Raw genomic sequence first — 20623 nt, forward strand, 5'->3', positions numbered from 1 at the left:
AGATACCCTGTTTTCCTCAATCTTCCAGAATCTCAGATTAGCACTTTTTACAGCTACAGTGTACTTTGGAAACCAAGTATCAATATGAAGCACCAGTGGACAAGGGAAGGGCTGCAGAAGTCATTTATCATGACTTCTGTAAAGCCTTTGACATGGTCCTCTGCAGCATCCTTCTCTCTAAACTGGGGAGAGATGGATTTGATGGGTGGACTTAGATGGGTAAGAAATTGTTTGAACAGCAGCATCCAGAGGGTAATGGTCAGTGGCTCAGAGTCCCAAAGACATCAATGACAAATGGTGTCCCTTAAGGATCTGTATTTATTGTTCTCATCAATATATAGTGAAAGCTGTCCCTGCCTACCCTAGAAGAATTGGAACTAGATAATATTTAAGGTCTTTTCCAACCCAAGACATTCTATGATTGCAAGATTCTATGAAATAAATAAACTGCTTGATGTGTCATACATGCACATGCATACACACACATTTATACAAATATCAGATCTTCATATTTAACAATATTTCTTTTAAGTTCAGGAGGTGTTGAAGACAAAAGGGAAAAAAAAAGGATGAATAATCATCAGTCTTGGTGTAGCTGTCTGTCGGAAGTCCCAAAGGCTTAAAATGTGGTTAATTGAAAAGGGAAAAAATGAAATGAAAAAAAATATTAATGAAGAGTTAACTATTTTAATAATACTGCTTCATAACTTCCTAATACAGTTATCAGTTGTTACAATATTCTTCCATTGAGAGAATAATACAGTGACTGCTTAAGCATCACTGGAAGGAAGTACTGGTGTTGCAGAGACACCAAAATGAGTGAATTCTATATTTCTAGGAAGCTCATATTTCTTCTGGAGGGTCAAATAAGGTGCAAAGATCTTTCTGCACAGATGACATTGAAAAATTGAGGCCTAAATGTTTCATTGATTTGATGCTTCATCAGTACTAAAGCATGTGTATGCACTGCAGCATTGATTAGCTATGCAACATTAATCTTTAAAATATCTATGTGAAGTAGTATCCATGTTACAGCAAGAACAGAAAAGGTTTTAGGAAACTGAGGGCTTGACATGAACAAGCCATCTGAGATTAAAAATAATGAGTTTCTTGCTTCTAGTCTTCCATAGCACCTTGCAGACTGAACAGCTCCACTGTGAAACTAAATGAAAGCAGTAAATGTGGATGTTTTCTACTTAGACTTTAGTTAAGCCTTTGACACCATTTCCCACAGCATTTTCCTGGTTTAACTGGCTGATCATGGCTTGGACAGACATATACTTCAGTGGGTAAAAGAATGGCTGCATGGCTGGGCCCAGAGGGTGGTGAATGAAGTTAAATCCAGTCGGCAGACAGTCACAAATGGTGTTCCCTAGGGCTTCATATCAGTTGTATTTCATCCGTGTGTTGATTGTCTGGATGAGAGGATTAAATTCACTCTCCACAAGTTTGCAAATGACACCATGTTAGGTGTGAGTGTTGATCTGCTGTAGGGTAGGTAGTCTCTGCAGAGGGATCTGGACTGGCTGGACAGATGGGCAAAGGCCAATGGTGTGAGATTCAGCTAGTCCAAGTGCCAGGTCCTACACTGTCATCACATCCCCAGACAGTGCTCAGACTTGGGGAAGAGTGGCTGGAAAGCTGCCCAGCAGAAAAGGATCTAGGGATGCTGGTTAACAGCCAGGTGAACATGAACCAGCATGTGCCCAGGTGGCCAAGAAGACAAATAGTACCTGGCCTGTATCAGCAACAGTGTGGCCAGCGGGACCAGGGCAGTGCTTGTCCCTCAGTGCTTGTCATTGGTGAGGGCACATCTTGAGTAGTTTGTTGAGTTTTGGATTCCTCTCTACCAAAAAGACATTGAGGTGTTGGAAAGAGTCCAGAGAGGGGTAACAAAGCTGCTGGAGAGTATGGAGCCCAAGTGTGATGAGGAGCATAAGAAAATGGGTTGTTTAGCCTGGAGAAATGGAAGTTCAGTGGGGACCTTATCGCTCTTTGTGTGTATCTGAAAGGAGGTTGTAGTGAGGTGGGGGCTGTCCTTTTTTCACAGGTGACAAGTGACAAGATGAGAGGAAATGATAGCAAATCACAGCAGAGGAGGTTTAGTTTGGTTTCTCCATGGCTGTCAAGCAGTGGAACAGTGACTCCCTGGTCACTCAGGGAGTGGTGGTGTTGCCATCCCTGGAGAAATTTAAAAGATTTACGGATACATTTTTGTAATGGACTTTGCAGTACTGGATTAGATGCTTGGACTTGATGATATTAAAGGTCCTATCCCACCTAACTGATGACATGATTGTACCCTTCATTACAGGCAAGGTGAAGGTTACATTTCAGCTAGGCTAGAAAGAGTAGTCAGCACTGAAGATTAAGGCACTATTTCCTGGGTTTTTTCGCTAACAAATATTATCTTTCTTTTTTTGAATGATTTAAACACCTTTCTAGAATTTGTATCAAATAATGTTTGATTTTCTTCCCAACACCATTAATTCCATCAAATAGTCTTTAGCTTAACTTCCATTCACTTTGTCTCAGAGAGTTTTTAAGACCTTTTTAAAAATCAGTAGCGTATTATAACACTGTTTAATGTGTAGCTATGTGCTTCTGTAATATATGTAAATAATTATATGAAACAAACAAAACAAAAGGGCACTAATATGAAAAATATTTAGGAAAATGTGTGCTGTTGCATTTGTTTGGTTTTGTGTATATATAGTACAGATACTACATATTTGGGATGTAATTTCCATATTTCAACTAAAATTGTAAACACTAAGTATTTTGGCAATATTTTCGGTCATTTCCCCCACATTTTGATCCACTTTACAGGCAAATTGCAGATGCATGCAATTATCTTGCTTACAAACCCTCCACTCTAGCTAATGTCATAAATTATTAACATTTCATGTACTGTTTATATTCACACATTTCCTTTACATATGTTGCTGTTTATACTGTTTTCTTATATTTGTCTATCAAGATACAATAAATCAGAGGTTAGTTGTGCTGTAGTCATACAGTATAATTTTGTTATTAATTCATCTAAAAATGCTGCAAAGTCTGGAGACCTGAAAAAATATGGTTACTGATAAGATTCAAAATTAGGAAAATATGTTCTTATGTGGCAGCAGCATAGTTTGGGTAATTGCCATTATTTAAAAACCATCTTTCAAAGATTACTTTAAAAATCTTTACTTTCTTAATTAGAAGGGCATTGAATTTTTTTTTACTTGTTTGAAGTTGAATGATGTATTTATATTTTGTTCTTTTACACAACGAACTGGCTATTGCATCAAGATTGCATTTGAGGATTTGGAGGTCTTTTCCAAGCTTAGTGGAAAATTAAGTTTCTAAGTCTTTCTTGGAATTTATTCAGACTGCAGCATTTAGCAGTTAATTTAGGACACTTATAAAAGAAAATCCCCTCAGTTCTTGTCTGTTTGTGTTAATGTGTAATAGAAACCTGAGCAATAACAAGATTACAGATATAGAAGAAGGAGCATTTGATGGAGCTTCTGGTGTGAATGAACTATTGCTCACAAGCAATCGCTTGGAAAGTGTTCAACACAAAATGTTCAAAGGACTAGAAAGTCTCAAAACACTGTAAGTATATTTATTTGTGTGGTTTTATTTTTCTTTTCTCACAGGTATTTTTGAGAATAATATTGTATCTGTCTTTAAAATTATTTTGGAGAATTAGCTATGGATTATTCAAGCATATTTTGGTTTTTATTCCTATTTCATTAGAAGCTATACATTATACTAATTTATTAGTTATTAATTATGGGTATACTGGGTCCTCTAAAGCAATGAAGCATTTGAGAATGGGTAAACATCCAACTTCAGAAATGGAAATGGGAATAATCATCAAAGTAACAGAATTTTGCATGGGAATTACACATTTCATGTAATGGAGTCTGATTAATTTCAGCTCAACCATTACTGGGAATTTTGCTGGAGGAAGAAATTGTTCTGGTGTGTATTGAAATTTGGGAAATTATTCTCTCCTAAGTAATTTTTTTGTCATTTCAACAGTGAAGGCAAGATTAAAAGCACTATAGCTTGAACTCTTTCATTCTTTCCATGAAGCAGTTTAGTTCTTTCCACTCAAAAAAGATGTTTATACAATCTACAGAATCTTGGCCTTCTTCAGAGAGCCTGTCCTTCTGATCTGCAGACCAGAGCCAAGATTAAATAGTCTTTGGGGCTTCAGCTGTCCACAGACATTAGGTATTTTAAATAAATCACGTCTACAGTTTCTAACCTTGCAGTTAAAGCTGCAAAAATTGTTTAAAGCAGCTAGTCCTAGACAAGAGCAAGGGAGGAAATTACCGTCTTTTGGTGGACAGAGAGGAGAACAACAAACTTCAAAGATCTTATGTTTTATAGAAATTTTAGAGATTTTAGAATAGCTTAGGATTCGGAAATTTGTACTGTCTTAGAGTCATGCTGAGGAGGAATGCTGATTTCATTTGAATGAAATGTTTTTGAATGCAGTAGAAGTGGTTTCTAGAATCTGTCCTAAATAAAATGAAGTGAAAGTGATCTCAAGAGGAGGTAAGCTGGTACAAGCCTCTACTCTATATAAATAGCAGTTCTGGAGTCATCATCCTTCGAAACATGAAGAGAGGGCTGCTGTGTTTTTTTGATTTGGGGAATTTCAATCAGTTTCCTTTCATGTCAATTAAAAATTCCTAGTTACTGCTGCTGGTATTGAAAGAAAAAGAAAAAAAAACTCGAACACTTAGGGGAAACTGAAGCAGGTTACCCAAAGAGGTTGTGGGTCTCATCTGGAGGTACTCAGAAGCCATCTGGACACAATCCTGAGTAACTCTCTAGGGAAGAGCTCTAGGGAACCCTGCTTGAGCAAGGTTACACCGGATGATCTCCAGTGGTCCTTTCCAACCATACCCATTCTGCGATTCCGCAAAACACCCCTTGCCTCTGTGAAACCTACCCACCCACCCACCTTTGTCTTCCAGCCTGCTCCACACACACTGCACTCAGTCTCTTCACTCACCCTTCAGTGAGTGACAGGCAGCACAAGGGTCACTGCACTGGTGGTCCCTTTGCTGGCAGCAGCCCCTTTGTAGTCCCATCTCTCGGCTCTCACTCCAGCAGCCACTTCAGCCCTGGTCCCTGCCCAGGCTAAGCTGAAAAATGCTGACCCTTCTTTCTCAGGATGCTGAGGAGCAACAGGGTGAGCTGTGTGGGAAATGACAGCTTCACAGGGCTGAGCTCTGTCCGCCTGCTGTCGCTGTATGACAACCAGATCACCACCGTGGCACCTGGCTCCTTCGACACGCTGCATTCGCTCTCCACCCTGTAAGTCACGCTCGTCCTTTACCACATTTACACCTCTGACCTTTGGGGGGCATTTCCCCTAAAACTTTGATGTGTGATTTCACAGCACTCAGTGAAGTTCAGGGATAAAAGCATTTCACAGAGGCATTTTTGAGAAATTCTGTTTTCTGGACCATCTTGGGCACATGAAGAGTATGTTTTCATGGTGCTGTATGATACAGCATTAGTCTGGTTTCCAGAAGTGTCTAAGAATGCAGGAAAAACATTCTGCTTACACCCCTCGTGGAAGCCCACTTATCTAAACCAGGGTAGAAATCCACATTTTGGCTAGGCAGCACACAATCACAGCTGGCTAGATTACCATGTTGTCTGTCCTTCTGCCCTGTGCCACCCAATTACTAGCTTCAATTTATTTGGCCTGCTGAGAATCTTAATTCATATGTGTTTTATAAGGAAGCTTCAATCTCATTTTCTATAAAAAGAAGCATCCTTTTTTTAATTTAAATGTGATGTGATTTAAGGGAATTTAAAAGAGTAAGCAAAGGTGCCACTCAGTTTCATGAAGAAGTGCTGGTTGTAGGTAGCATCATTCAGGAAAATATTTAATCCTCCTTTTACAAGAAAAGTGACATTTTGCACCCAGTTACTAATTTTGTGTATTAAGGATGACATGTTTATAAATAATGGAATTGTCAATATGTTTGTGCTGAAATAAGGAGATGCCAAAAGTACTGAGGCTTTTAGAAGTAAATTCATTTTTGTAACTGGCATGTAATCAGCTTAGCTGTCACTTCAGAAAGGAAATTTATTCTCTGGAGCAAATAAAAGATGGAAATCTTGAGATGATAAATTAATGGAATGCCTTTTGTCAGGTTAAAGCTAATAATGTAAAGTAATCAGCCTCCATCTCTATATGGAGTTATTGCATTATTGGTACAGAGTGGCGTGACATGAAGTCAGCTCTTGGACAGTTTTAAATTATTTCTAAACAAGTTGTATCAAGATTCACCACACAAAGCCTAAATTATACCTTTCACCTGTGGTTTGCACACAGTAGTGTTTGAAGAACAGCATTTAAGGTAAGTTTTTTTTGAAAATAGAAGTAGAATCCTTAGGGTGAAAGGATGGTGTCATCTGAGATAAACTTTCCTGTGGTTCTCAGAAACCTCTTGGCCAATCCCTTCAACTGCAACTGCCACCTCGCGTGGCTTGGAGACTGGCTGAGGAAGAAGCGCATTGTGACGGGGAACCCTCGCTGCCAGAAACCCTACTTCCTCAAGGAGATTCCGATCCAGGATGTGGCCATTCAGGATTTTACATGTGATGATGGTAAGGAAATTAATTTTTGAACCTTTTATAATTCCAGCTTTCATATAGATAGCTTCATGGATCCCAGAGATCCCAAAGTGTTGCACTTTAAAGGCCTTCAATGCTCAGTTTCTGTGTCAGTTTAAAAATTTTCAACTCAATTTTGGATGATCAGCAAGCATTGGCTGTTGTATATATTCCTTCAAAATTTTCCTTGCCTATCTTCACTACTGTAATAATAATATATAAATAGTATAAAATATTGATCAAATGTTGTTGTACAGATGAGATTATTTTCAAGCACACTTTCAGGTTACTTGATCAAATAACATGACATGGTATAGCTTGTGGCTTCATTAACTCTTAATTAAAAGAAAGGCTGCTATCTTGCTTCTCTCACACATACTTCCATTTACTGCATTAATGGTTTGTCAGTTTTCAAGGCTGTATATTTTTTTAAAGAGACTATTTTTAATACTTTTTAAAGTTTATTGTCTTTCATTTCGAGATTTATTATTTCTTTAATGATTTTTTTCCATATAATAGCATTCTTACATAATAAACCAGCATTGTACTAAGTAAAGCATCACCTGAAATGTAAATTCTTGAAATGATGATTTACATAGATGATGTAATTTTTTTTCCCTACCCTGAGATATTATGATGCTGAAATATCTGGTTGGCTTGAAGAAAATCCAGGTGGGCTATGATTGCTAATACTGAAGAGACATTTATCAGTAATCTTTGCATCTCTTTGTTTTTATTAACCAGGAAATGATGACAATAGCTGTTCTCCCCTGGCCCGCTGCCCTGCGGAGTGTACTTGTTTGGACACAGTAGTTCGCTGCAGCAACAAAGGTCTAAAAGCTTTGCCTAAAGGCATCCCAAAAGATGTGACTGAACTGTAAGTGGCTTGCTTTTTTTCACTTTTATGAAAATTAATGTCAGATTTTTATTGTCAGTGTCAAGAATGAGGGGAAAAGAAAATGAAGAATTGAATTTAGTAGATGAGTTGAAATTTGTTAATCCACTGCTTTATAAAGACTTCCACATTGTCTTGAGAAACTGGAGGTTAAGTTTGAATTAACAATGGTTTGTAAGTCCCAAGCCACTCTTAAGAACTGTTACTGAAAAAGCTTTAAAAATATATATGCATAAAATTGTAATCTCTCACAGATTTTATATCCCCAGAACTGAACCACTGTATAAGTGTGTGGATATCATGTTACATTGGGTTGAATTAAGGGCAACAGTGAATCTGATTAATCTCTGGTCAGTTAGAAAGGAATGAAGTTCAATTACATGAAAAAGCAAAAAGAAACCAATAATATGAATGTGTTTTCATAATGAACATGTTTTTTATACCTCTAAATCAATACTTTTTATCTCTAAATCAAGCACCTTAATCCTCTAAATCAATGACCTTCATCTGTGTTGAGGAGTTAAAAACACCTGGACAATGGCTTTATGGTACTAAAGGAGTGAGCTAGGAAAGCTGCTCTCCTGGATTTGTTGCATGTCTAACAAGGGAGCCTTGTGAGTAAAGTGGCATCTGGTGTCTGTCTTGGCTGCAGTGGTCATAAAGCAGTCGAGTTTAAAATCTTGGTCGACAGCAGGAAAAGTGCCAGCAAAACTTCAACTCTGAATATGAAGAGAGGAGACTTCAGGCTGCTCAGGGAGCTAGTAAGATGTCCATGGGAAGTGCTTTGGAAGGTACTGAGGTGCATCAGTGCTGGTCACTTTTTAAGTACCACCTGTTAAGAGCTAAAGAGCAAGCAATTAGAAAATGTCAGAAGCCAAGCAGGTGAGGCAGAAGGCCAGCTCAGCTAAGAAGGGATCTCCCTTCTAAGAAGGCAGATAAACGAAAAATAAAAAGTGTACATCCAGTGGGTGACATGGGGGGAATATAGAGGGGCTGCTTGTTACTGTAGGAAGAAAATTGGCCCAATTAGAGCTGAAGCTGGCCAGTACTGCTGGGGACAATAGAAAGAGCTTTTTAAAATATCTTAGTAGCAAAAGGCAGCCCAGAAATAACACTGGTCAATTGTTCAATGAATATGGTCACCTCACAAACAGGGACTTAGACAAAGCAGAAATGTTTAATGCTTTCTTCACTTAGGTCTTCAATACCAGTGATCAGCTCTGAGGGCCCCAATGCCCTGAGCTGAAGGACCATGACTGTGAGAATTATTAACACCCAGCCAACTCCAAACTTGCACAGGATTTGCTGCTTCCTCTGGCTTTCTCTAAGTCTATAGGGCCTGATGAAATTAATCCAAAAATACCCAAAGAGATGGCTGATGCCATTACAAGGCCTCTCCCAATGATTTCTGTCTGTTCTTGGTAATCTAGAGAGATCCCAGTCAACTGGAAGCTGGCAAATGTCCCAGTTTTTGAGAAGGGCAAGAGAATTAACTCTGGTAACTATGAACCAGTCACTTTCACATCAGTATGAAGTAAAATTATGCCAAAAGAAGGTTCTTCTTCAGAGGGTGGTCAGACACTGGACACTGGAGCAGTGGTCACAGCACCAAGCCTACCGGATTCCAAGAAGTGTTTGGACAATGCTCTCAGGCACGTGCTGTTACTCTAGGGGCTGTCCTGAGCAGAGCCAGGAGTTGGCCTCCATCCTGACATGCATTAGGGAAAAGTGTAACCAGCAGGTCAAAGGAAGGGATCCTCCTTCACTGTTCAACCCTTGTGAGGCCAGTTCTGGAGTATTGTGTTAAATTCTGGTTTCCACAGTTCAAGAAAGACAAGGAGTTACTGGATAGGGTCCAGTGGATGCAAAAAAGGTGATTAGGTGCTGAGAATCTGTCCTCAGGTGAGGAGGGACTGTGGGAGCTGGGCCTGATTATTCTGGAGAACACTGAGAGGGGATCCCATCAATACATACAAATATCTCAAAGGCTGGTGTCAACAGGAAGGTGCCCAGCAGTAGGACAAGGACTAATGGCCATAAACAAAGCCACAAGAAGCTGCACCTCAACATGAGGAAGGACTTCTTTACATTGAGGGTGTCAGAGTACTGGAAAAGGCTGCCCAGGGAGGTTGTGGAGTCTTCTCTGCAGACATTCAAAATCCACCTGGATGTGTTCCTGTGTGACCTGCTCTAGGTAACCCTGCCTTGGCAGGGGGTTTGGACTGAATGATCTCTAGAGGTCCCTTGCAATGATTCTGTGGTCCTTCCAACTCAGGATATTCTATGATGCAGAGATTATGATAGTTTAGTGATATTGCAAAAATACTGGTTTTAATAGAATGTCTTTTTCCATAGGCATTTTTATAAAGTCTGGGCTATTTTACCAACCTATTGAAACATTTTTTCTATGAGAAAAATTGCTAAGATTGCATTTTTTGAAAGATACTAATTGAATATGCAGGTGGACAGTAACAGAGACATAAAAAAGAGCTTGCTACCTTATGTATTCTTTGAAGATATTAACTGAGTAAGATTCTCATAAGACCATATGAGCAAACTTTTATGCATTATGAAAGGGAAAAGATGATGCTAAAAATTGAGATATTTGTTTGTTTTGAGATTCTTGATCAAATAGGTGTGTTTTATAAAATATCTCAATAGTTGCTTCATTTGAAGAAGAAGGAATTTTTATCAGGCAAGTGGATACTTGTAGTACTTCAGTTCTAATGAAGCTTAGTAATATAACCTAATGTATCTGTTGATAAAAGAATGTCCTCAGAATACTTACTTCTTCAAAAATTCTAAAAGTTGGGGTTTTTTTAATAATTAATTACATAAGCCTATGCTCTATTCACCATCATTACCATAGTGTAAGTATAAAGTTTGTCGAGACATATTTTGGATTTGGCAAGCAGCCCTAGAAAGTCAGAGTCCAAAGAACAAAAAAACAAGAAAGAAAGACAGCCTTTTGATTAGATGAAGATAGTTTTTTGTGATGTTTAACTGTGTTTCAGCTCATCCGTTTAGTCAAGACTGAAGTTTCTAAAAATGCTACAGCATACGTAAAGATATTAAGCTCAAAATAAAACTAAAAATGTCTCCATCAAAGACTGCTCTTAGCTCAGGCATGTTGCGAGTATTTGGATAGCAAAAATATCTTCTTTGAATAGGGATAATGAGGGTGTAGTTTCCACTTGGGTTTCAGGAAACATAAATACCACCATCAGCTAAGTCATTTTCCCCAGCTGAGAAACCAAAGACCTTTAATCTTCTTGCCACTATCTGCTTCATTTCAAACCATCAGGTAAATTCAGCACTTCTTATAAACTCTAAACTACTTGCCCTGGTTACATGAAGAACCCCTCCACTTGTACTTCGTTATGTCTGGCTGCACACTGGAAGCTTTTTAGACAAGGCTTGTTACCTTCCTCTGCCTGCAGTGCCGGTGCCAGTACGGTTTGATGGCTCTGAACCATTAACTCCAAGGATGAGAGGGTCTCTTATTGAGAATTATGAGCATGGAAGAAGAGTGAGCAATATAATACAGGAGCTGTGAACCTACTGAGAGGGGGAAAAAAATCTAACTTTACTAGTGAAGGGTAATTGATTGCTGTCTTCAGTCACTAACATACTTCACAGGAACAGGACTGTATCATGGTATCCTGATGTAGCACGAAATTTACAGGGATAAATTAAGAAAGGTGACCTGAACCACAGGCATAACGAATTTGCTGTTAGAGCTAAAACCAGACCTTGCTGTTTGCAGTGTAAAGGACTACCTGCACAATGCAGGGTCTGTTTCTTTTTATGATAGCTAAAAATCCACATTTAATGTGATTTGTTGAAGTGAGATTTACCTTTCCTCTGTAGGTGTGTGGGAAATGGAGATGATAAAGATGTCATTTTGAAATAACAGAAGCTATAATGCAAGAGATATTTTTTTATTGTGTTACTTCATACAGTAGCATTTGGATCTTAGGCTACAAATCCTCAGTTGTATCTCTAAAAACCAAAATTTGTAAGCAAGTTTTCTTGTAAAATGGAAGAGTATGCATTCATTTGCTATTCACTTTACTGTTGGATTCTGAGATTAGTGGATGAAGATGCTCCTATTTAATGAAATACATAATGCTCTTTGTTTGTTTTTTTTTGTTTTTTTTTCTGATTTAGTTATTTGGATGGAAATCAGTTTACCCTTGTTCCAAAAGAGCTTTCCAACTACAAGCATTTGACACTCATGTAAGTAGTTTAAGCAGCGTTCTCTACTGGAAGTAAAAGCAAAACAAAATACCTTACTCAAATTATACCTGAATTTATTTCTAAGAAAAAGCCTGTAAAATGTATCATACCTTTCAGAAAATACCCAATCATTTTTTATAACTGAGGATATTTTATTCTACTTATTACATCCTACATATAATATACTCAGTCACATTTTATGAGCATGGGTATTTTATTCCAGTGATTACATCATAAAATAACAAAGTAAAATAACAAAGTAAAAATTATAGTTGCCCTCAAAAGAGACACAAGATCTTTTAAAATCAGGGTAATTGTTTCTCCCACAGTATATGGTTTTCATGACCCAAGGAGAGATCTTGTCTAAAAGGCCTTGCTGCCAACTCAATTGCTGACTCACTATGTGATTTTAGGCAAAACTCTAGTTGCTCTAAAATTTATTACTGCTACCTCATAGATGATTTGAATATGATTCCTGTACCTTTTAAGTGTACAGTGAGGAAAAACAGGAAGACTGTAGATGTAAATGCCTGTAATTCCAGCTGTAATTCCATGGTCTTTGTTAGGATTATAAAAATTTATACCAGCTGAGGCTGAACTGTGTTACATTCTGAAAGCAGTTTTTGGTTTCATTATAATAAGAATGAAAAGTGAGGGGAAAAACAGAATCCCTTAAATTTCATTTTTCACTGGGTTTAGCACAATTCAAAAACAAGAACTTGATTTCCTTTGTTTACTTAATGTTAAACAAAAGAAGTCACAGTCACAAATTTTTTAAAAACCATACTTTCAAAACTTTTTGCATTTTTCAAATAATATAATGGAAAAAAAACCTTGCAATATTTTCAAGTCTATCCTGTGTAGAACTTGTAGAAAATCTTTGTGAATAGTTTAGGGAAGTTATGAATTGATGAATGGTAAATAGAATGCAAATGAGTATTAACAGTCTCCATTTATGAGATCTGCAGGGCAGATTATTTTAAAGTCTTCTGTATGTTTACTCATATTGCTGTTATGTAGTTGAGAATGTTCCTTAGCTGTGTTTGGAAAAAGAAACCACTATATATAATCCTGAGGTCAAAAAAATAATTACATACAATTCTCCTGAGTTCCAGATTAACAAAGAAAGTTGGGGTTTTTTATATTTTTCTTTCTCTTTTAAATGTATTTCTCTGTTATAGTTGCCTAGTATGTTTATTATGAGTCAGTGTTCTTTAATGCTTTCATAAAAATTTCAAGTGGGGAAATATGTATATTGCACAGCTATTCAACAGTGCTCTTAAGTTAATTTATCAAGGTTCCCTCAAAAAACAAGGGCAGTATTTCACCACAAAATACATGAAACAATACTGAAATAGTCAACATAAAATGAAAAGTAAAGCACAATATGAGAATAAAGAACAGATAGTATTCACATTTAATGCAGCATCTTTGAAGCTACCAGCATGACTCTACAGCTTCCATCATAATTGTGTTTAAGATTTTATTCATTAGAATTTTGAACAAAGAAGACATTAAGGCTTTTACTATAAATCTAAGTTCTTTATAATAATAGCTCTGGGCTTTGATGTCTTCATCATGTAAGTGTTAAGTAGAGTATTAAATGATATTTACTTAGGTGTCATTAGGGACATGACTAGAATTACTTCCACTTTAAAATATTACTTTCATTTTTGTGCTTGAGTTCATGAAGGACTGCGTAATTAACTTGGTAGCATGATGAACATTGCTGTTGTATTAGAATGCATTGCACTGCTTTTTCATCTGTGATGAAATGGAAATGCTTTTTATTCATCAAGCTAAACACTTGCTGGGCTTGTATATGGCATGTGAAAGTAAAAACAGGTGCTGCTTTAAATAGCTATATCAATGATAATACTAATTCTACTAATGAAAATATGTCTGTTTAACTTACAGTGTTTTGGGACTGGGGCAGTCATTTTAAGGTCTGAATTTCTGAATTTATTTTTTAGAGATTTAAGTAACAACAGAATCAGCACTCTTTCTAATCAGAGCTTCAGCAACATGACTCAGCTGCTGACCTTGTAAGTTTAAACATGTAACAGTGACTCTTTGGAAGCATTACAGTGGGGGTTTCTGTCTTGGAAAGAAAGGGTGTTTAGTTAATATTAAAACTTGCTTGGTTTGGAGGCTGTAAAATAACTTGTTTCCTAACTGGATATCTGTGCAAAAGCTGATTTTGGTCATGCTCTGCACAGTTTACTGAATAACTGATTCACTTGCTGACAGCATTTTGTATATTTTCAGAATTCTTAGTTACAACCGCCTAAGATGTATTCCTGCACGGACTTTTGATGGGTTGAAATCACTTAGGTTGTTGTAAGTATTATTTTTTAATAATTTCTATTTTCCATAATTTTTATTTGTGTACAGAAGATAGCAGAACCATAGGAAGTTAGCAGAATATAAAACCTATCAAATATTTCAGAAGTGATAATTATGTAGCCTTAAAAATCTAAGACATGCACTTTTTACTTTTCTGATTATTAATGGCAGCTGAATTTCTTTTTTTTTTTGTGTTAAGTTCTTCCTTGTTAAAAGTTTTAAAGTCTAGCAGAAATGCCATATGCATAAATTCCTTCAGTATATGTCAGGGGGGTTGCAGCTGAATTTTGAATATTTTTATTCCAACAGTAAATTTCTTTGTCTAGTTTTATTTAATGTAGGAGTATTCCCAAAGCTGTGATGTCATGATTAAGTATTGAAAATCAATAACTTTACTTTTTGGTTGCTAGAAAACTTTCCATTTTACCACTAGGAAAAACATAGTTGACAGGACACAGGAAAATAAAGAACAGTCAGTCAGTCTCATTTACAGTTTCAGTTTTGCATTAAGAAGAAAGCCTGAAAAAATTCCTTTTCAAAAGTCCACAGCAGAATATGTAGTTTTTTCCTCCATGTGGGTCATTTATAACCATTTAAATACTTGGTTGGACTAAATACCTAAAGCATGTCATTATGTAAGTGTGCTTTCATAACTTCAGTTATTCAATAACAATATGGATAATTTCAAGAACTAGAATTCTGTATGTGTTAGATATTCATGTAAATGAATTAATGTATAGATAAGGAGAGGTACTTTTCACAGAACCACAGAATGAGCTGAGTTGAAAGGGACCCACAAGGATCATTGGGTCCAACTCCTGGCCCTGCACAGCATCTTCCCCAAGAGTCACACCAGGTACCTAAGAGCATGGCCCAAATGCTTCTTGAGCTCCATTAGACTTGGTGCTGGGGCCCCTTGGGAGTCTGTTCCAGTGCCTAGCCACCTTCTGGTGGTTGGGTGAAGAACCTTTTCCTAATACCCCATCTAAACCTCCCCTAACTCAGCTTCATTCCCTTGGGTGCTCTCACTGGTCACCAGAGAGAAGAGATCAGTGCTTTCCCCTTCTCTTCCCCTCTTGAGGAAGTTACAGACTGCAGTGAGGTCTCCCCTCAATCTCCTCCAGGCTGAGCAGACCAAGTGACCTCAGCCTCTGTTCATACAGCTTCCTCTGAAAGCCCTTCGTACCACCAGTAGTCTTCTTTGGACAGTCTGTATTAGCTTTCCATCTTTCTTATACTGTGGCACCCAAAACTGCAATTTTCAAGGTGGGGCTGCCCTGGCTCAGAGCAGAGCAGGACAATCCCCTCTCTTGCCCTGCTGGCCATGCTGTGCCTGATGCCCCCCAGGACAGGGCTGGCCCTCCTGGCTGCCAGGGCACTGCTGGCTCATGTTCAACTTCCCACTGACCAGGATGCCCAGGTTCCTTTCCTGGCACTGCTTTCCAGCATCTCATTCCTCAGTTTGAACCTACATCCAGGATTGCCCCATGCCAGGTGCAGAATCCAGCACCTGCCCTTGCTGAACTTCATGTGAAAATCAGCAGGTTTTCTACAAAAGAGATATTACTATTCCCAGTAGTGATGCTTAATGAAGTCTTTCATTTTATACCTCTACTATTAAATTTGGACAAAAGTGTTTGTACTTTTATTAACAGTCAATGTCTGTATGTTCTATGAATTTACAAAAGATTAAAAAGATCATATGAACATAATTAATGCAAGTTTCAGGGAGATGCTGAAAAAATCAGAAACTCTTATCATTACTTTGCATAGTTGTGCCTACTTTTATCAACTTTTATTTTTCAATTTTAAAATAATTACAGTATTTGTAATTCTTATGAAAACCCAGGATGAAAAAAATCAAATGACAAGTAGGCTGCCAGTTAGAGCTTACAAAAAAAAAAAAACAAAAAAAAAAAAACATGACTAGTTGGAAACTCTGAGGAACTGGAAGAAAAAAAATATGTCAAAAGATGAAAACTGTTGAAAGAAGATTAAATTTGCCAAGTTCACCTGATGATTTTTTATGTATTGATATTATCGTGTTTCTTCTCTCTTTAAGGTCTTTACATGGCAATGATATTTCTGTTGTTCCTGAAGGAGCCTTTAATGATCTTTCAGCATTATCACACCTGTGAGTATTCAGCTTGTATACTGTAATTTTTTTTTTTTTTTTTTTTTTTTTTTTTTTTTTTTTTTTTTGTTATGCTTAGCCAAATTCATGGAGCCAAACAAAGATATAATGTGAAGAAGTTCTCTGGGAGAAGCTCATGCTTGTGTAGAGGCTGGCCACTGGCCAGAGAGCTGGCAGCAGCTCAGCACAAAAATCTTGGGCCTGCTGCTTGGGCTGCAGGCTGAACTTGTCTGCCCTGTGTCCTTATGGCAATGAAGGCTAAAGACACTCTGGGCTGAATTTGAAAGTGAGCAGGCAGGGCATTGAGGATACTGATCACTCCTTTCTGCTTGGCCCTCCTCGGGCCACATCTGGACTGTGTGTCCAGTTTCTCCAGTACAGAGCACATGTTCATGAACTACAGCAAATCCAGCAGAGGGGCGAGCAGGGTTGGGAGGTGGCTGGATCATATGAGCTGTAAGGAGAAGCTACAGGAACTGGGCTCATCCAGCCTGAAGAAGGTGATGCCAAGGAGAGATCTAAAACTCTTCAAGCCTCTAAGAATTACAGCAATGATGGAGACTCAGAGGTGCACAGTGAAGAATGAGAGTAAAGCATTAAAACCTGCAACAAGGGAAATTCAATTGAACATAATGAAAAATTCTTCACTGTTAGGATAATTCAGCCAGGTTGCCCAAAGAAGCAGGAGAATCTCCATGCCTGGAGATTTTCAGAGCTCAGTTGGAAACAGCCCTGAGCAACCCTGACTGCCAAGGTAGCCCTGCTTTGTGCAGGAGGTGAGAATGGATGAAAATTATTCTATGATTCTCTGTCAGTGTCTTGTTGACCCTAAACACATCACATCTGATTTCAGAACATAATTTGAGGCAATGGTTTTCCAGTTTTTCATTTTCATTGGGAACCTAAGTTAGAACAAGCTACCTTCTGCAAACCTCATGGTGTTTCTGGATAATTAAGACTTTGAGGAGTATATTGACTAGTACCTTAAATGTATCTGGGTGCTTAAGTTTCTGAACAGCAGCAGTTGTTAAAGACTTAATTATCTGTTTCTCATTTAGTATTGGCCATTTACATTTAGCTCTCAGAAATTTCATAGTGATTAAGCTTTCAGTCATTGATAATTAATTCAAATGGTACTATTAAACCAATTTATCTGCATGAAATATCAGTAAAACTTGGATAGATTTGATTGTTGCTGGTACTCTTTTCTTAATGGATACCAGTTATCCTTGTTAATGTTTTGATTTTAGCAGAACAATTGTGGTAGTTCAGGCTGACATCCACTTTTGCAAATACAGAATGGACAAATTTTAGGTGTTTCTGCTTGCATGTAAAGTTCCCTTGTTACTAAGTCTCCTTTTTTAACTGCTCTGACTTAAGCCTGACTGACAAATATGTGTATTTTCTTGAGTACAGCTTGAATGTATTAAAAAAATTAATATGAGAGGACTTTCTGCTCAGTGGGGCAGAAAAGAGTGTTTCAGCTCTGGTAGTTTCTACTGCCTTTGCTTGCCAAGGACTTTCTTGTATCTCTAGAAGACCCACAGATTCAAACCTGTAGAAAGTATTGAAACATCTGGAGAAGGAGGATGTTCTAATACAGCCATCTGATAGTATGTGCAGATGTTGAGATTATCTGTTAAAAGTTCTATGATTACTTTATTTCTTGAAAGGAACATGAGTAGATCTTTACAGAATAGCACAAGGCTTCAATCTTCCAAATTAACTACACAATGTCTCATTGTTTTCAGAGTTTTAAGAGTATTTCCAGTTTATAGCAGAGAAAATAAACACATAAAAATCTGTTACAGAAATTAATTGTGAAGATCTCTAGCTACCTTTTTTTAATTTAAAAAAATCTCAAGGATCATTATTTGAAGTAATGGATTTACTTTCATAATGAAGCAATTCTTATGTAACTACCACTAAGCTAGGATAATGTGGTTTTATTTGCTTATGCAGCAGAAAACTCTCACAAAATTCTGCACATATTTGTAAGTTCAGTGAGACAGCTCCAAAGAGGAAATAATTAAATCCAATTTGGAAGCTTAGAAACAGATGGTTTGTACCAGCCTGAGAGCCATAAACTGAAAAGGAGAAATATCAGGGCAGAATTCTGTGGAATTTTTTTGACTGCTTCAGAAGAAATACTTTATTCTTTTTATCTTTTAAATTGCCCAGAATCACTTTCACTCTGCTGATGCAGCTGATCTTCACCGTTACAAACCAATAGTGAAACAGAGCTAGTTGGTATTAGCTCACCAAAGTCCACACATAGTTCTGTTAAGAATATCTACATTTCTGGACTATGTTTCTATTAAAACAATCACTTCTTGGTCTAGAACCCAAATCCAAACACTTAGTGCTGTAACAGGCATTTTTGTCATGGGAGAGTAGGTTTGTGTTTTGAATGGTTTTTGCCAACCTGTTTTCTGGCTTCTTTTTTAAAAAGCAGCCATTTAAAACTTCATTCTCTTTTTTATTTGTCTTTTTTCTATAGGGCTATTGGTGCAAATCCTCTTTATTGTGATTGTAATATGCAGTGGCTATCTGACTGGGTAAAATCAGAGTACAAAGAACCTGGTATTGCACGTTGTGCTGGTCCTGGAGAAATGGCAGATAAACTTCTTCTCACAACTCCCTCTAAGAAATTTACTTGCCAAGGTACTGTTGTTGTTTTTTTTCTCTTCTAAGTATCAATTTTTAATTTTTACAAATAGTTGAGGTGGAAATTACGATTCTTTTGTACTCAAAATACATTTATTTTAACATCTTAACTCAGCCTTTTCACTTTTACCCATACTTAGGAATATAGCCATTGGTTCCATTCAGGAAATGTATTTATTTTCAAGATTTTAATTCTTATCTCTTTTCAAATAAATAGAGAAAAAAGTTTTTGGACTTGCAGTACAGTATTGCTCATGATGTATGAAGTACATCAAAGTACAGGATGTACACAGGTACTTTGCACTGCCTCAGTCATGAATAGAGTTTAAAGATCTGAACTTCCTTTAGCATTTTTCCTGCAAGCTGTTCACCATGAAAACTGTAAATAGATCAGTAATCTTTGCAGTCTGCTATTAAATGTATAATATGTCTCTGATATTTCAGAAGAAAGCACAAAACAAACCAGGCCAAAACCAAACCAAGATAAAGGTAGATAAAGGAATGTGATAACCACTGTAGAGGTCTTGATCTAAAATGTTAAACAGGCAGTGTCTCAGGGCATTTAACTCCATGTTGGTACCAGTGTTGCTGGCATTTTTATCACAAGTTATATTATTGTCTGTTAGTTTCTAGGTTCTTTTTCTGAACTGTGCTATTACTTTTTAGAAAAGTACCCTTTTGCTTACATCAAGTGAGGACTTGGTTTGTTTATTGTTAAATCATTCTCTATTCCACTGATTTATCCCTTCTTAAATGATTTGAAAACAGAGAAAGCTTCTACTGTGACTTCATTTTTTGTAGTCCTTATTTAAAAACACTGAAAATCCAATTTTAAAAAAAAAGTGTTCTTATATTTGTAAGACATTACTAAGCTCTTTGTGATTTCTGAGGCATCAGATGAATATGATCTTTAGTCTTGTAGAAGTAACTTATTCTCAGTGTCTAGGTAATCTTGAAGCTGTTTTGACTTATTCATCTTTTAATGTATCTTCAAAAATGAACTTTATCCCTTTGTCATTTTGTTCTTAAAAAAGCAAAGCAATGGGACTTCGTCAGAGTTTGTCTTATCCAAAGTTGTTCTTTACTGCATATTTATTCTAGTCAGTCTTTTCTCCTTAAACTTCCCATCAAAAAAAAAAAAAATTAATATAAATACCAGTGGAAGCCATCTTGTTACTTGGGATGACTGTGATTTTTTTTTTCCCTCTGAATCCCTCTTGAAGCGGTACATCTCTGAGGTCATGGCAGTGTTCATTGCATATGACACTCATCTATTGCAAAGTCTCTTAGCCTCATTTTATATAGGACATTTGCTGTCCAGTCTGATGATTTTCTTTACCAGTATCCACTGAACAGTATTGCAGATAAGCTGTTATTGCACACTGTCATAGGGATAGAAGTGAAGGAATATTTGCATGGATATGAGGAACCTGTTTAGTTATTTTCTAGCTTTGTTAGTTTTACAAACTGTATCACATCTGCCTACAATCATTGTTATATTTCTGTCAGACAATCCAGAAATTATATCTTCTTTCCTCTTGCCCCCCAGAAAAGATCCTTTATATAATTGTGCAGGGTAAGAGCTGTGTATTTGTTTCACTTCCAAGAGTGGAGATCTGGTGTTATGGACACCTTTGAAGGAAAATAATTTTCCTGTCACTGTCCTATGAAGATGCTCATAACTACAGATTGCAAATCAGCAG

The 20623-nt window shown here is 37.2% G+C and overlaps 1 protein-coding gene across 19 annotated transcripts in view; it reads left to right on the forward strand.

Annotated features, from left to right (window-relative positions):
- The window catches only part of SLIT2 (slit guidance ligand 2), a 258771-nt gene that overhangs the window by 200265 nt on the left and 37883 nt on the right, over nucleotides 1-20623 (forward strand). For all 19 annotated transcript variants that reach the window (XR_005256917.1, XM_038136577.1, XM_038136593.1 and 16 more), the window contains 9 exons: nucleotides 3460-3603; nucleotides 5182-5325; nucleotides 6467-6633; nucleotides 7384-7516; nucleotides 11705-11773; nucleotides 13747-13818; nucleotides 14042-14113; nucleotides 16182-16253; nucleotides 18754-18917. Coding sequence is in view for 18 of the 19 variants with exons in the window: in XM_038136577.1 (XP_037992505.1) it covers nucleotides 3460-3603; nucleotides 5182-5325; nucleotides 6467-6633; nucleotides 7384-7516; nucleotides 11705-11773; nucleotides 13747-13818; nucleotides 14042-14113; nucleotides 16182-16253; nucleotides 18754-18917 (1037 nt within the window). In the remaining variant the exon portion in view is untranslated. The remainder of the gene's footprint in view (nucleotides 1-3459; nucleotides 3604-5181; nucleotides 5326-6466; nucleotides 6634-7383; nucleotides 7517-11704; nucleotides 11774-13746; nucleotides 13819-14041; nucleotides 14114-16181; nucleotides 16254-18753; nucleotides 18918-20623) is intronic.

Source organism: Motacilla alba, chromosome 4 (assembly GCF_015832195.1).
Source record: "Motacilla alba alba isolate MOTALB_02 chromosome 4, Motacilla_alba_V1.0_pri, whole genome shotgun sequence".
In the NCBI taxonomy this organism is placed as follows: domain Eukaryota; kingdom Metazoa; phylum Chordata; class Aves; order Passeriformes; family Motacillidae; genus Motacilla; species Motacilla alba.